The following is a 13,360-nucleotide window of genomic DNA, read 5'->3' as shown; positions in this document are numbered from 1 at the left end:
TTTGTGAGAACCGGAAGAAACAGATTCTATATAAATTTTTTATTAGAACTCCACTTTAATAATGTCTGGTCACTACAAAAATCTAGCGTGGATGTGAACAGTCCCCTGCACTCTTTTGGAAGAACAAACATTTCTTTCTAAATCACAACAAAGTGAGTCTGGTGTGGGTCAAATCTTGCAAATCTTGTTTATGAAAAAGCCGCTAAAGACAACTTCATTTTTAATCTCAATGAAAGAGGCTCCTCAGTGACCCCTGAAGGCACGCCAATGGAATCTTCCAGCATATGCCTCAGTAAACAACAAATGATCCAGTGAGGTGCTCTAACAAAGATTGATGTGTCCACCCAATTAGAGGGATATAAAGAGTTCTCCGTTGAAATTCTGAGTTCATTTAGGTTGCTCTGTTGTTTCCACAAACTAATGCTGAAGCGCTGCTTGAAGGATATTGTTGGCATCAACAACTGACTTGTGCGTTAATTCTTCTATATAACAAGTGTTATTCTATCCATGCTGAAACAGCTACTTTAAAAAAAAATAAATCTGAATATTGGAATGAAGCCAGCCATTTCTCTCAACTCAAGGACTAAGTACAAGAGCTTCCCTATAGCATTGCTATAAAAACAGCTGAGAAGGCTCTTAAACTATAAACACCTATTTTCAGGTGCTTATAACTTCCAAAATTTACTTTTTGGAGCCCAAGTTTCTCATGCCAAAAATATGTGGGTTTGGTTTCTGTGTGTGGAATGCTCTTGGCACAATGAGGTTAACTCAAGTGGTCAGTTGGAGTTCTGAAAATCAGAACTTTCAGACTGTTTCCTTTTTCTTTTGGAACATTTCTTCCATTTTCCATTTTAGCCCAAAGTGTTGACTTGTATTGCTTCAGAATGAGTTTCCTCATGGCATCTTAATAGAAAACGAGAAATAAAGGCCATTTTCTCTAACTATAGAGAATATTTCCATTCCTGAACAAGCACACTACATGTCTTTTATAGAACAATATTTAAAGCAGTCATATGAGGGACATTAGGCAGGATATTACCAAAATACAACAAGCCACACAGAAATCAGGTTACGTTTTGTTGTTTCAGCCAGGTACTCAGGTGTGTGAGTCCTACATTAGCGCCTGAAGCACTTCAGGATATGCTCTTAAGTCTTGTAGACACTCTTTAAGCCTTCAGTGTGACAAAATGTTGCAGTTAAAGATGTACTACCTTAACTAGGGTTCCAGCAAAAGAAAGTACATCATGTGCTGTACAGGGTGCACTGAAAGTTCAGAAATACATGACATTGGTATGTGTGTAATTCTGTTTCCCAGACTACAAATGAAACACTAACTTGTGAAGCAAATAATCTAAATCTATCAGCAAACCATTACAATATAGCACCTCAAAAGAAGAGCAGCTGATCTGCTTTTTACTTGTAAACCAGTGAGGAGCCTGCATACATGTAAGATGATGGACCTATTGGGTTGTGACAGATAGATGTGTGGACCTCCTCTCTGTAGAAAATGAGTTAACTATTTCTGGGGGGGGGGTTTATGTGCAGTTCTTACCTTAATTATGATCATCAGTGATTTAATTCAGATACAATTATAAATCCTTCATATGCACAGCATTTTGCAGGACCAGCTAACATAAGTCTTTGACTATTAAAAAACAAACACACACATTTTCCCTAAAAGAAAATCTACCAAGTCTCTTCTGAACCCTTTTGTCATAATGTGTATTTGTCTTTACAATGGAAGAGGAAATTAATACTCCAAGACACATCATCAGCATTTAATCAAAGGCCCTAATATCTCATTCTGTTACTTACAGATTATAGAGAAGTTGAACACTTAAATGATAAACTCCTGAGGTTTAAATAGACCATTACTGGAGGATCCTTTATGAAACAACATGAAAACTAAGCGTGAGATAAACAGAAAGAAAGATATACTGTAATGTATAGTCCTTACCTTTTTCATACAATAAAAGTTCATTGTGATGGGGTGTACAACCCCACACTGGGCTGGAAAGGGTTAAAGGACAGTACTGGGCCCAAGTAGCCCCCCACCTCTGGCCTGCACATTATTAACTGGGTTGAAAAAGGGAGCAACCCAGCTCAGAATGGGGAGGCTGAAGCTGAGGGTTCCTGAGAAAGGGGCCGGAGAAGCCTTCCTGAGGGAACAGTACTATATGCTGAGCGCAGCTGGGGTTGATCGTTTGGTTTCTTTTTCTTTTACCTGGGACCAGAAGCTGAGGGAGGAAAGCAGCAGGAGGAGGTGACCCAGGGAGGGTAACTTAGAGGCCCCTTCAGAGGCTAAACATCTAGGGCCCTGGGTCAGATCCTGGTGGAGCAGGCAGGCCTTGGCTCCCCTCCCACTGCCCCAGCTACTGTGTAGGCGCCAGTCACTAGGCTACCCAGCCCTCCCAAGGACCCTATTGCAATTATACAATATAAAAACAATTCACTTAACTTACTTTAAACATGTCAGATCCTCCCCTCTGCTTTTTAAGTAAACTGAAGCCAGCAATTGTAAAGCCTGATGTAGGCTTTCTCCTGAACAAGCTTAGCCTACTTTGCTTGGATTGGCCTATTCTTGACTTTTAGGTTCAACAGAGGACTATCGTGTTAATGGATTCCCTATGTGCGAGATTATTTTTTTTAACTTTTTTTGTTTCCATTGTTTATGGAGTTGTGGGTCACTGACCCACTAGCAATTCAGTAATATACAACTCAGAGGTCCAAAGTGTAGATATTGGTCTTGAGTCATTGGCCTTTGTGTCCATAAGCTTATTTGCTGTTGTCTAGTCACAGTCATGGTTGCCAAGTATGCCTGCATGCCAAAGTCTTGAGTATATAAATGAACCAATGTGTGTTTAATATTGAGGTTTTTTTTGTTTAAGGCTCTGGCACAGGAAACTGCTGAAACTAAAATTCTGAATTAATTTCAGAAACACCATATTGCAGTGGTGACTGAAATACCATCCTTAAGGATGAATAATTCTAATGGAATCAGATTAAACATTCTGTAGGTTGGAATTCATGCATCTGAGGCTACTTCATTGCACTTCACATTCGTTTAAAAAATACTTATAGTTAGAGGTCTGGTCTCTTTTGTGGCTATATATTACTTGCTTACATGTGTTAATTCCTACGGCATCATACCTTCCTGTCCCTGAAGATGTAGTAATGAGTGCACAGTTACCTGGTAGGCATACAATTAAATGCCTTAACAATTGCAGAGTATCCTAGAACAAGCAGCTGCTCTTTTGAGTTGGCCAGTGGCCACTTTGTCAACTGGATCTTGTTGAAATTGTCCTGTGGGTCAGTTAACTCCCTGGGTTTGATTTTTTTTTTTCTACTTATGGTTAATTATTTTCTAAATGACTACTCAGAGCAGGAGTTTCAAATCCTCCATAGGATTTGGATTAGCCCTATTATTGGAGTTTTAATTTGTAAATGCCTTGTTTTTAAATATTTGGAGGAAAATTCTTTCATATACATTTCACTTTGTGCCCCAAATCCTGGGCCAGACACAACGTGTAAGCTTGAATGTACAAAATAGAACTTAACCAATTTAGTTTCAGTGAGAGAATTCAGACCTTAATTCTCTCAGTCCTACTCTGCTGCATGCAAAAGTTTATAATTTTTATATTTCAGTTTATATTTCTAATACAAAATTCTAACCGGTAACTAGGCTCCAGGCATCATTTAACTCCACTTTGTCAATTACAATCTCTTTCCCCAGGGCAGCTTTTGTTCCTCCAAGAGGACAGTTGCTGCAGCAGATCTTTCTTTTTGCACCTTGGCTTTCATTTTCTATTGGCAGGAGCAGGGGCACTCTACCTAGAGGAAAACTCGGTAGCTGCCTGGGCTAGCACATTCTGCTTGAGGAAGTTGGGCCAAACCTGAATGGTGCTGTGATCCCCATGCACCAGGGTGCAGTGCCACTCTCACTCATGGCAGAGGGTTGGCCGGGTCAAACCTGAGTGAGTGGTGATGTGACTTGGTGCTCCCACTTCTACCATAACCACGGAACCATCAGAAGGCTTGCTGTGCCTCCCCACCCCTGCAAGTTAAATAGTGACCGTAATATAATGACCTTTCACATTCCTGTGGTGGGAAGGACTCCTCAACAGCCCAACACTGTGGCATGTAATTTCAGAAAGGGGAACTACGCAAAAATGAGGAGGTTAGTTAAGCAGAAATTAAAAGGTACAGTGACTAGAGTGAAATCCCTGCAAGCTGCATGGACACTTTTCAAAGACACCATAATAGAGGCTCAACTTAAACGTATCCCCCAAATTAAAAAACACAGTAAAAGAACTAAAGAAGAGCCACCGTGGCTTAACAACCATGTAAAAGAAGCAGTGAGAGATAAAAAGGCATCTTTTAAAAAGTGGAAGTCAAATCCTAGTGAGGTAAATAGAAAAGAGCATAAACACTGCCAAATTAAATGTAAAAACGTAATAAGAAAAGCAAAAAAGGAGTTTGAAGAACAGCTAGCCAAAAACTCAAAAGGTAATAACAAAATGTTTTTTAAGTAATCAGAAGTAGGAAGCCTGCTAAACAATCAGTGGGGCCCCTGGACGATCAAGACACAAAAGGAGCACTTAAAGACGATAAAGTCATCACCGAGAAACTAAATTAATTTTTTGCTTCAGTCTTCACGGCTGAGGACGTTAGGGAGATTCCCAAACCTGAGCCGTCTTTTGTAGGTGACAAATCTGAGGAATTGTCACAGATTGAAGTATCGCTTGAGGAGGTTTTGGAATTAATTGAGAAACTTAACAATAGCAAGTCACTGGGACCAGATGGCATTCACCCAAGAGTTCTGAAAGAACTCGAAAGTGAAATTGTGGAACTATTAACTATGGTTTGTAACCTGTCCTTTAAATCAGCTACTGTACCCAATGACTGGAAGATAGCTAACGTAACGCCAATATTTAAGAAGGGCTCTAGAGGTTTATCCTGGCAATTACAGACCGGTAAGTCGAACGTCAGTACTGGGCAAATTAGTTGAATCAATAGTAAAGAATAAAATTGTCAGACACATAGAAGAGCATAAATTGTTGCGCAAAAGTCAACATGGTTTCTGTAAAGGGAGATAGTGAAGACCAAAGCAGACTGTAAAGAACTTCAAAAAGATCTCACAAAACTATGTGAATGGGCAACTAAATGGCAAATGAAATTTAATGTGGATAAATGTAAAGTAATGCACATTGGAAAAATTAACCCCAACTATACATACACTATGATGGGGGGTTAATTTACCTACAACTAATCAGGAGAAAGATCTTGGGGGTCATCATGGATAGTTCTCTGAAGACATCCATGCAGTGTGCAGCGGCAGTCAAAAAAGCCAATGGGATGTTAGGAATCATTAAAACAAGGAATAGAGAATAAGACGGAAAATAACGTATTGCTCTTATATAAATCCATGGTATGCCCACATCTTGAATACTGCATACAGATATGGTCCCCTCAACTCAGAAAAGATCTATTGGCATTAGAAAAGGGCAACTAAAATTATTAGGGGTTTGGAACGGGTCCCATATGAGGAGAGATTAAAGAGGCTAGGACTTTTCAGCTTGGAAAAGAGGAGACTAAGGGGGGATATGATAGAGGTATATAAAATCATGAGTGGTGTGGAGAAAGTGAATAAGGAAAAGTTATTTACTTATTCCCATAATATAAGAACTAGGGGCCACCAAATGAAATTAATGAGAGCAGGTTTAAAACAAATAAAAGAAAGTTCTTCTTCACTCAGCACACAGTCAACCTGTGGAACTCCTTGCCTGAGGAGGTTGTGAAGGCTAGGACTATAACAGGGTTTAAAAGAGAACTAGATAAATTCATGGAGGTTAAGTCCATTAATGGGCTCTGTTTGTCAGAGGGTGGAGATGGATGGCAGGAGAGAGATCACTAGATTATTACCTGTTAAATTCACTCCCTCTGGGGCACCTGGCATTGGCCACTGTCGGTAGACAGGATACTGGGCTGGATGGACCTTTGGTCTGACCCAGTATAGTTCTTATGTTCTTAAAGTCTGACATGCCCCCATGTTAGAGGAACTTCTCTTCTGGGGATAAATAGAAAGGTGGCACACTACAGTTTTGCCTAGGCAGCCTTTGGTCAGGAATGACCGACACCATCAAGCATGCAAACTCTTATCATTTTTTCCTTTTTTTTTTTAAAAACCAAACCCATTGCTGCAGTTGTCATTGTCAAGCAGGGTGGATAGATATATATCAAAATGATTTAAATAATCAATTTTAATCATGATTTAAATCAGCAAGCCAGAAACCCTGATTTAAATATTCACTTTTTAATTGTGATTTTTATTTGTACTTTTTAGCGATTTTTCTAAAGAAAGTTTGATTCTTATTCATTGATAACCATTACAATATGTTGATTTGCCACTAAAACATAGCCTTTACACTAAATTTGGTGCTTCTTTTTACTAAAAATCAGGAAGAGTCATTAAATGTGTACACATTTTATATAAGCAGTTATATAGTTTAACTTATATTTATTCAGATTCTCAATTTTTACATGGTGAAAGATGCATTTTTTATTTACTAGACAATGAACTTGTTTTTTGTGTGATTTGTGTCAAGTTCTATTTGAATGGAAATTAAAATTCAATTGCACAAAATCAGGATTTTAATTTTTTAAAATTAAATAAAAGTACCTTAAATGAGCTGGATACATGAGGGGGAAAAAGGTTATCTAAACATGTTTTGCATGTTATCTGTAGTTACTGAATAGAACTGATTGTTTCTGATCACCCTGTCCTTCAAAATTTTCAAACTAGTAGATCTCATCCTTTCACACCTAGGTTTTATTCACCGATTGGAAAAGGGAAAGAATGTTTCCTGCTTTTTCAACTCCCAATTGGTTTTTCAACTTTCAGTGAACTAGTCACTAAACTGAATTAGTTGAATAATCTGAAATTAAAAATAGTCTCTCTGCACCTGCAGAACAGGTTGATGTCAAAAGCTGATTTTGCATTTCAACAAACTCTGTAGTTTCAGGTGCTTGGCCAGCGACTGCCACCAGTTCAGTGATTTGACTTCCTTTAAAACTTGGCAGCAAACACATTGCTTAATAGTATTTTAGGATGTAATAGATTATAGTAAATTTAGGCTTTAACATATGTTGTCAATTTCAAATTTAATTTTAAATGTTTATTCTTAAATAAGCCTATATAAGAATCTGCTAACGCCACTCACCTCCAGCTATTGTCTACCCATTGGCTGATTGGGAGCTGAGAGTTGGTTAGGTTCTGGTCAGGTCCCCTCTAGCAGTGGGCAACGGTAGGGTACACCTCAGCCAAAGCAGATGAAGTAAGAAGACCTGGGTACTGGTACGATGGGCAGCCAGGCTAGATTTGAGTGGCGTTATGACCCAGCACATGGACTCCTGCTCCCAGTCCTGGGTTGCACTCCATGAGTTTTCAGGAGATAAGCATGAGTATGTGAGATAGGGTTCAAATGCATGAATCTCACAACTCAGTTGTGAGACCTAAGGTGTTTGCTGATTGCACTTAGAAGCTGTAACCTATTATAAACCATTTGTCCCTTCTGTTAGGATATGGATTAGTGACCTAACCTCCCAGGCTGAATCTTTGATCTGCAGACATTTCTTACAAAAACTTTCAGTTGAGATTTATTCTCCTATTGAGTGGCAGCTGTACCAAAGTTATAAACTGCCTTATCTGCTACTTGATTACTTTGACCCACTTCTTTCAAATGTATAAGTTTCCATTTGGAAGTTGGAGCCAGATTGTGAGAATAGTAGGGGAATGGAGCCTTAGTTTTGGAGAAGCTTTGAAAATATGTAATGACTAGGGCTGTAGTGGATTTGATGTCCTGGCATGCAAAACAAGACTCTCCTACTAGCTCATGCTAAGTCAGTTTAAGCACTAATAGTTGTATTTATTAGAGTAGATCAGGAATGCCAAACACAAGCCTGGCTCCAGCTACTAAGTACTTCAGTCTGGACTGGATTGCCAAGCAGTTATAAATTCTTTCTCTGGCTTTCAGGCGGCTGTTGCATTGACTTTGCACTGCTGGAAGCAAGACCATCTAGCACGTGACTGAGAGAAAGCCTAAACCTTTTCTCAAACCATTAATTCTGCTGGGAATGCACAACTCATATGGAGAGGGAGCCTTCATTAATTTATTTCAAAGACTAGAGGATACAATTTAAGGAGTAGACTTGCTGCAGAATGGAAGAAGCATGCTCCTAGATCTGGCCACCTACTAACTGCAGTGGAACAAAAGTAGCAGTTGGCTTAAATAAGATTGGTGCCTTCGCAAGAGAGTGTGGCAACTTGTAGTTAATATCTCTGGAGTTTCTTTTAGTTCTATTTGTGTCTGAGTGTAACAACGGATTTTTTGACAAGCTCTTGTTTCTGGGCTGCTCAGAACTGATGATTTATTCACTTATCTTTTGGTCATCTTACCACTGTTCTTTGCTTTGGAAACCAATTTACATAGGTGGTCTTCATAGTAAGAAGAAATAACATTATCATTACCTTCTCCTAGCAGCCCTAACAAAGTCCAAGGCTGAAGTATTTTTTGCTTTCACACTTCTATTGGCAGGTGCTGACAATGTGGCTCACCAATCAGGTGGAAATAGTCTTCTGCTGCTGCTGCCCCTATTTTTCTCTCTTTGGTAGGACAAGTGTGTGGGAAGGAAGCCTGTGTTCTTCTGCAATTTGGGGTTGGTTTGTTTGTTTCATGAGATTCCTAGCCAGAAGGTCTGTCTTTGCCAATGCCAGAGCCAATCAAAGCGGAGCCAGGTGAGATATTGAGAATTTAAGTTAATTGTTTACATGACTGATTTTTGATTATGGAAGGCTGTAAATGTTGTGGAACTATTTGGAAAAAACCTTAGCTCGTTCTCTCTCCTTGGAGATCCTGATGGGAAAAGTTGCAAATATGCTACCAGTACTGCAACTTACTTTCTCCCAGGACCCACTAAACACAGCTCACTAGCCTCTGTATCCTCCCCTTCTACTTCCTCATGCTTTCACAATGCAGTGACGCATGAAACGTCACTTGTGCTTGTTTTGCTACTGGCACTAGAATTCTCACTGCTTGGGCTTTGACAAATATTTCCACTTTGCTTTGCGAGTCCACTTAGAAAGGTTAGGAACTTAGGAAGTCTCATCTATATGTGTGGAAAGTTGTAATGTGCACCAAATCTAGTTGATATAAAAGCATCCCATCTAGTATAGTTCAAGAGTGACATGCCACTTTAATGTGTCAAGAGTCCATGGTGATTGTGTGTTTGAAGATGTGTGGGAGCTGTAGATATTTGCCTTTACAGGTCTGTTCCTTAAAAGATATGTATGTACTTTATTACTTGAATGGTAGTTCAACATTAGGATTAATGATTACCGAATGACCTACATGAGTCTTATTCTGTTAGACCTCTCTTAAAAAGTGCGCTGGGCTAAAACAGGTTTTTGCAAAGTGTTAGGGCTTGTGTATTAAGGCTGTTTATGAAAATAAAATTGGTTGAGTTAAATGAAATGTCCAGAATATCAACCTATTTGGGCCATCTATGAAATTATTTAAATCTAAAATCCAGTGGTGTCCCCAGGTATTGAAATTTTTTTCTTTAACTTGCATTTATATTTTTTTCTTCTTGCTATGTAGTGAATACTATCAGCTTGAACTTCCTTTACCACTTTTCAATTATCTTGTACAGAGCTATATAGCAGAAACCACAAATGTACATTAAGATTACTTCATTGGCATCCAATTGCTTGCACTGACCCAATGCTACATTTTCTTTCTGCACAGGCATTTGGCTGTGAATTTCGCCTCCTTTATGAACTATGCTCTGGGGAATGAACAAGAGGTAGCCATGTTGTAATGCTAAGAAAAACAGCAATTAAAATGTCTTTGTCTCTAAAACATTCTTAGCTCTCATTTGGATTATTCTGATTATCTTCTTGAAAATGGGTTGAAGGTTGGACTAAGGTGCTATTGTTTGTTCATTTACTTTAACTTTGACTATCCCTTAACTTCTCGGTGCTTGAAATCACATGGCCACCTTTAAAAGCCCTTCAGAATTTCACTTATGTGCAAACTTGAAAGATAACATTCCTACCTTCCTGCATAACAGGATCCTTGTGTAAATTGTAAGGTTAGGCAGACTTGGAATGGAAGACAACTAGAAGTTGTCTATTTGTGGCAAAATAGGAGGGGATGAATAACTGGCATAGCCAAAGCAGATACTGTGTCTTTTACTGAAAACACTTGTGTGTTTGAATTAAAACAAGGTCATGTTAATGTACAAGTTCTGATTGTAGGGCAATACTGGGTTCTTAGGAATTATTAAATTTCAGATTATTACTTATCTGAATCACAACCAATTTGCAATCTTGTCGTCCTCCTCTTTGCAGGACAAAAAACTTCATGTAGACTGAGCCTAGGCTATCTTCTCACCTAGAGCTGGTGCATCCAGAACAGCAATGTGACACATAGCTGGGGCCTGATACAAAGTCCATTGAAGTCGATAGGAAAACTCCTGTTGACTTTAATGTCTCCTTGGCGAGAGGGAAGCTTGCACAGCCACTACCTATGCTGTACCTGTTCTGTGTAGGAACAGAAGACTTCATTCTTTGGTGATGTCAATTGAACACCTTTTGCAGGTATTAAAAATTCATGTATGAACCTTTTATGTATCCACACAACCCAAACTTAGCAATGACAATGCAATTGTTAAACATTTGTGCCACACATGGGTTTATGAGCATGCATAAACTGTTGTGTTGGTAATACTTCACTATATACAGTTAGATTCTGCTATCTTCCTGGAATGTCATAAGGATACTTCTGAGAGGTTTTTTTTTTTTTTTTTTTACTGAGGAGTTGTTTTTAAACACATTAAACTTTTCTTCAGATTACTGCTAATTTGTGTTTACAGAATAATTTGAAATCCTTCCTCTGCTCTATAATATATAGAGGTTAAAGTGTGGATTAATCTATTTATTGTTAAGGCAGGAACCGAACACTCAAGTGATCTTTAAACAGTAATATTTGATGTGAGAGTGTGATGTGAGGGTGTAATTAGATTGTTCATGAAAAGTAGGTTACTTGTCAATATCCTCAACAGCTGATTTTTGGGCCCTGATCCTGCAACATCTTGGGCAGGGCAGACTCCCTTTGAAGTCAATAGCATTATGGTATGGTATTTATGTTGCAGGACTTAAAGGCCTTGAGAATCAGGCTAAATTTTATTGAAATTGATAGACTCCTATTGACTACAGTAGAAACGGGATTGGGGCCCTAAATCAGAATCCATTACAGTAGGTTGAACTTTACAACTGTTCAACAGCAGTAAGATTATATAGAAACTGTACTCTTGGCTTGCCAAATGTTATCCAATTAGCTGACTCACAACATATTGAAGATCAAAAGGCTCTATACTTGAGACAATGTATTCTATGTTTGGTGAAATATTTGATGAGGCTTATCTTGCTCTCTTAGTCACTGTTGGAAATAAGCATATTTGAAGCATGGAACAAAAAATTGCTACTAAAAATTGTAAATATTCCGAGAAGCATTGTCTGGGAATGATTTTGGGGAGAGAGATGGGAAAAAGGGGAAAACATACATGGATATAAGGAGGGTTGATTGACCCCCTGCCTCCCCCCAAAAGGGGGGGTATACTGTGTGGTAGTTATTTCTGTTGCAGCAGAAATGACTTTGTTACCCAGCCCAGTGAGCAAAAGAAAAACAACAACGAATCTGTCAGGAAGAACCTTTAGCGAGAAGCACTACTGCTCATTTGGATTGGAATTGGAATGATGGGGCCTGAAAAAGAACCTGGACTACCAGAAGCCACAGGCCTATCGCCTCTTGATAATCACCTCTCCATGCATGAAACAGCCCTCCCTTGTAAACAAAGCATAGTCCGTCTCCAGTTAGTGTGGAAAGAGAAATCCTAGGATCAGGCAACTTGTATACTCCATAAGGAATGGGTGGGTATGTAAGAGGAGGGGCTGGTTTTCTATTATAGTACTGTAATTAGAAACTGGGATTATTAATCCTTCAGAATAATTCCATTTAACCAAAGAAAAAAGGCTGATACCTAAATTTATCTTTCTCTGTAAATTGTGGGAAAATACAGGTTACTATACTGTGAATCTTTAAATTGACATAGATGTTGATTTTCCTTGTTGCTATGGGAACAGTGCTAACGGATGCTGCAAAAAGATCCGAAACAGTATTTGATTTGAGTCCTTTTCTAGAAACCTGACACCATGTCCACTGAGGACTTGCCTCTCATGAGCCTGAAGCTCGAAGACTCTTAAGATTGTCTCACTGGCACAGACTCCTTCCCAAAACAAGTCAGTTCCTTTCCCCTGTATGCTTGGCCTTTCATCCAAATGCCAGCAGAGCTCTGTCCATAATGGCTTTCTTGGTTACCATATCTTGGCTTGGCTAAATAAGATGCAGGTATAGAACTTGGGAAACAAAATAAAAATGGAATGATCAGAAATAGCTTTACTATTACAGCTTAATATGATCTTCATGCCATCAGAAAATTTTGTCACAGAGTGAAATAGGCACTCACATACTATAGTGGCAAAGACCATGTAGCCCCCTGGACAGAGTGGCTTAACAGAATAAATCCTAAGAACAAATGCTTGTGTTCCTTTATTTCTTGCAGTTGCCAGTTAGCTTTTTGGAAGTGATGGAGCTGGAAAAAGAAAATTCTTCCTAAATATGTAATGTTCAAACTCAATGGTAAATATATATACAAGTGCTTGAAAGTTAAATTTTTATCTAAATATACAGAGAAATGCCCAGTTTACTATAAGAAGTCTTGTCAGCATAAAATTTTAAATTTGACTGCTAAATATAATTTGATGTTTAGATGGTGTCCTGCATTATACTATTGGTGTCTCAAATACACTATACTGTGTATTGCTGTCCCTTCCTCCCTCAAGAACTGTGGCAAAACAAAATGTATGTCTTATGAGACTATCCTTGTCAGAACAATCTTAAATAAATATGGGGGGAAGAAGTAACAAATTTTACTCTATCAAAGTGTAACATATCAAGAACCATGAGACGGGTGAAGTATGAGGCTGATGTTTATGATATTACTCTTTACAAAATGAGCCTCTCAGACCTTGGCATAGCAAACTATAAACAATTCACTGAAGAGAACAGGAGGACACAGGATAACCAGAGTCCATTCTTAGCATGCTCATGAATTATGGACAAAACACTGCATTAGAAAAGAGCTGTGGAATGGGATTATACACTTGCCTCCTGTGAAAAGAAGACCTAACTCATAATCTTCAATTAGGGTAGGAATTTGAGTAGAGATCAGCCCAAAGCAG

At 38.7% G+C, this 13,360-nt stretch overlaps 1 protein-coding gene across 6 annotated transcripts in view; it reads left to right on the top strand.

Annotated features, from left to right (window-relative positions):
• The window catches only part of BASP1 (brain abundant membrane attached signal protein 1), a 72,414-nt gene that overhangs the window by 25,445 nt on the left and 33,609 nt on the right, over positions 1–13,360 (top strand). For 2 of the 6 annotated variants that reach the window (XR_012157372.1, XM_073332283.1), the window contains exons 2-3: positions 10,409–10,657; positions 12,682–12,758. The exons of 2 other annotated variants lie outside the window; for them this stretch is intronic. Coding sequence is in view for 1 of the 4 variants with exons in the window: in XM_073332281.1 (XP_073188382.1) it covers positions 8,604–8,794 (191 nt within the window). In the remaining 3 variants the exon portion in view is untranslated. Of the gene's footprint in view, positions 1–8,594; positions 8,795–10,408; positions 10,658–12,681; positions 12,759–13,360 lie in introns of all 6 variants that reach the window. 2 more of the 6 variants (XM_073332281.1, XM_073332284.1) reach the window with 2 other exon arrangements.

Source organism: Lepidochelys kempii, chromosome 2 (genome assembly GCF_965140265.1).
Source record: "Lepidochelys kempii isolate rLepKem1 chromosome 2, rLepKem1.hap2, whole genome shotgun sequence".
NCBI lineage: Eukaryota > Metazoa > Chordata > Testudines > Cheloniidae > Lepidochelys > Lepidochelys kempii.
This window is presented reverse-complemented; position numbering and strand designations above follow the sequence as displayed.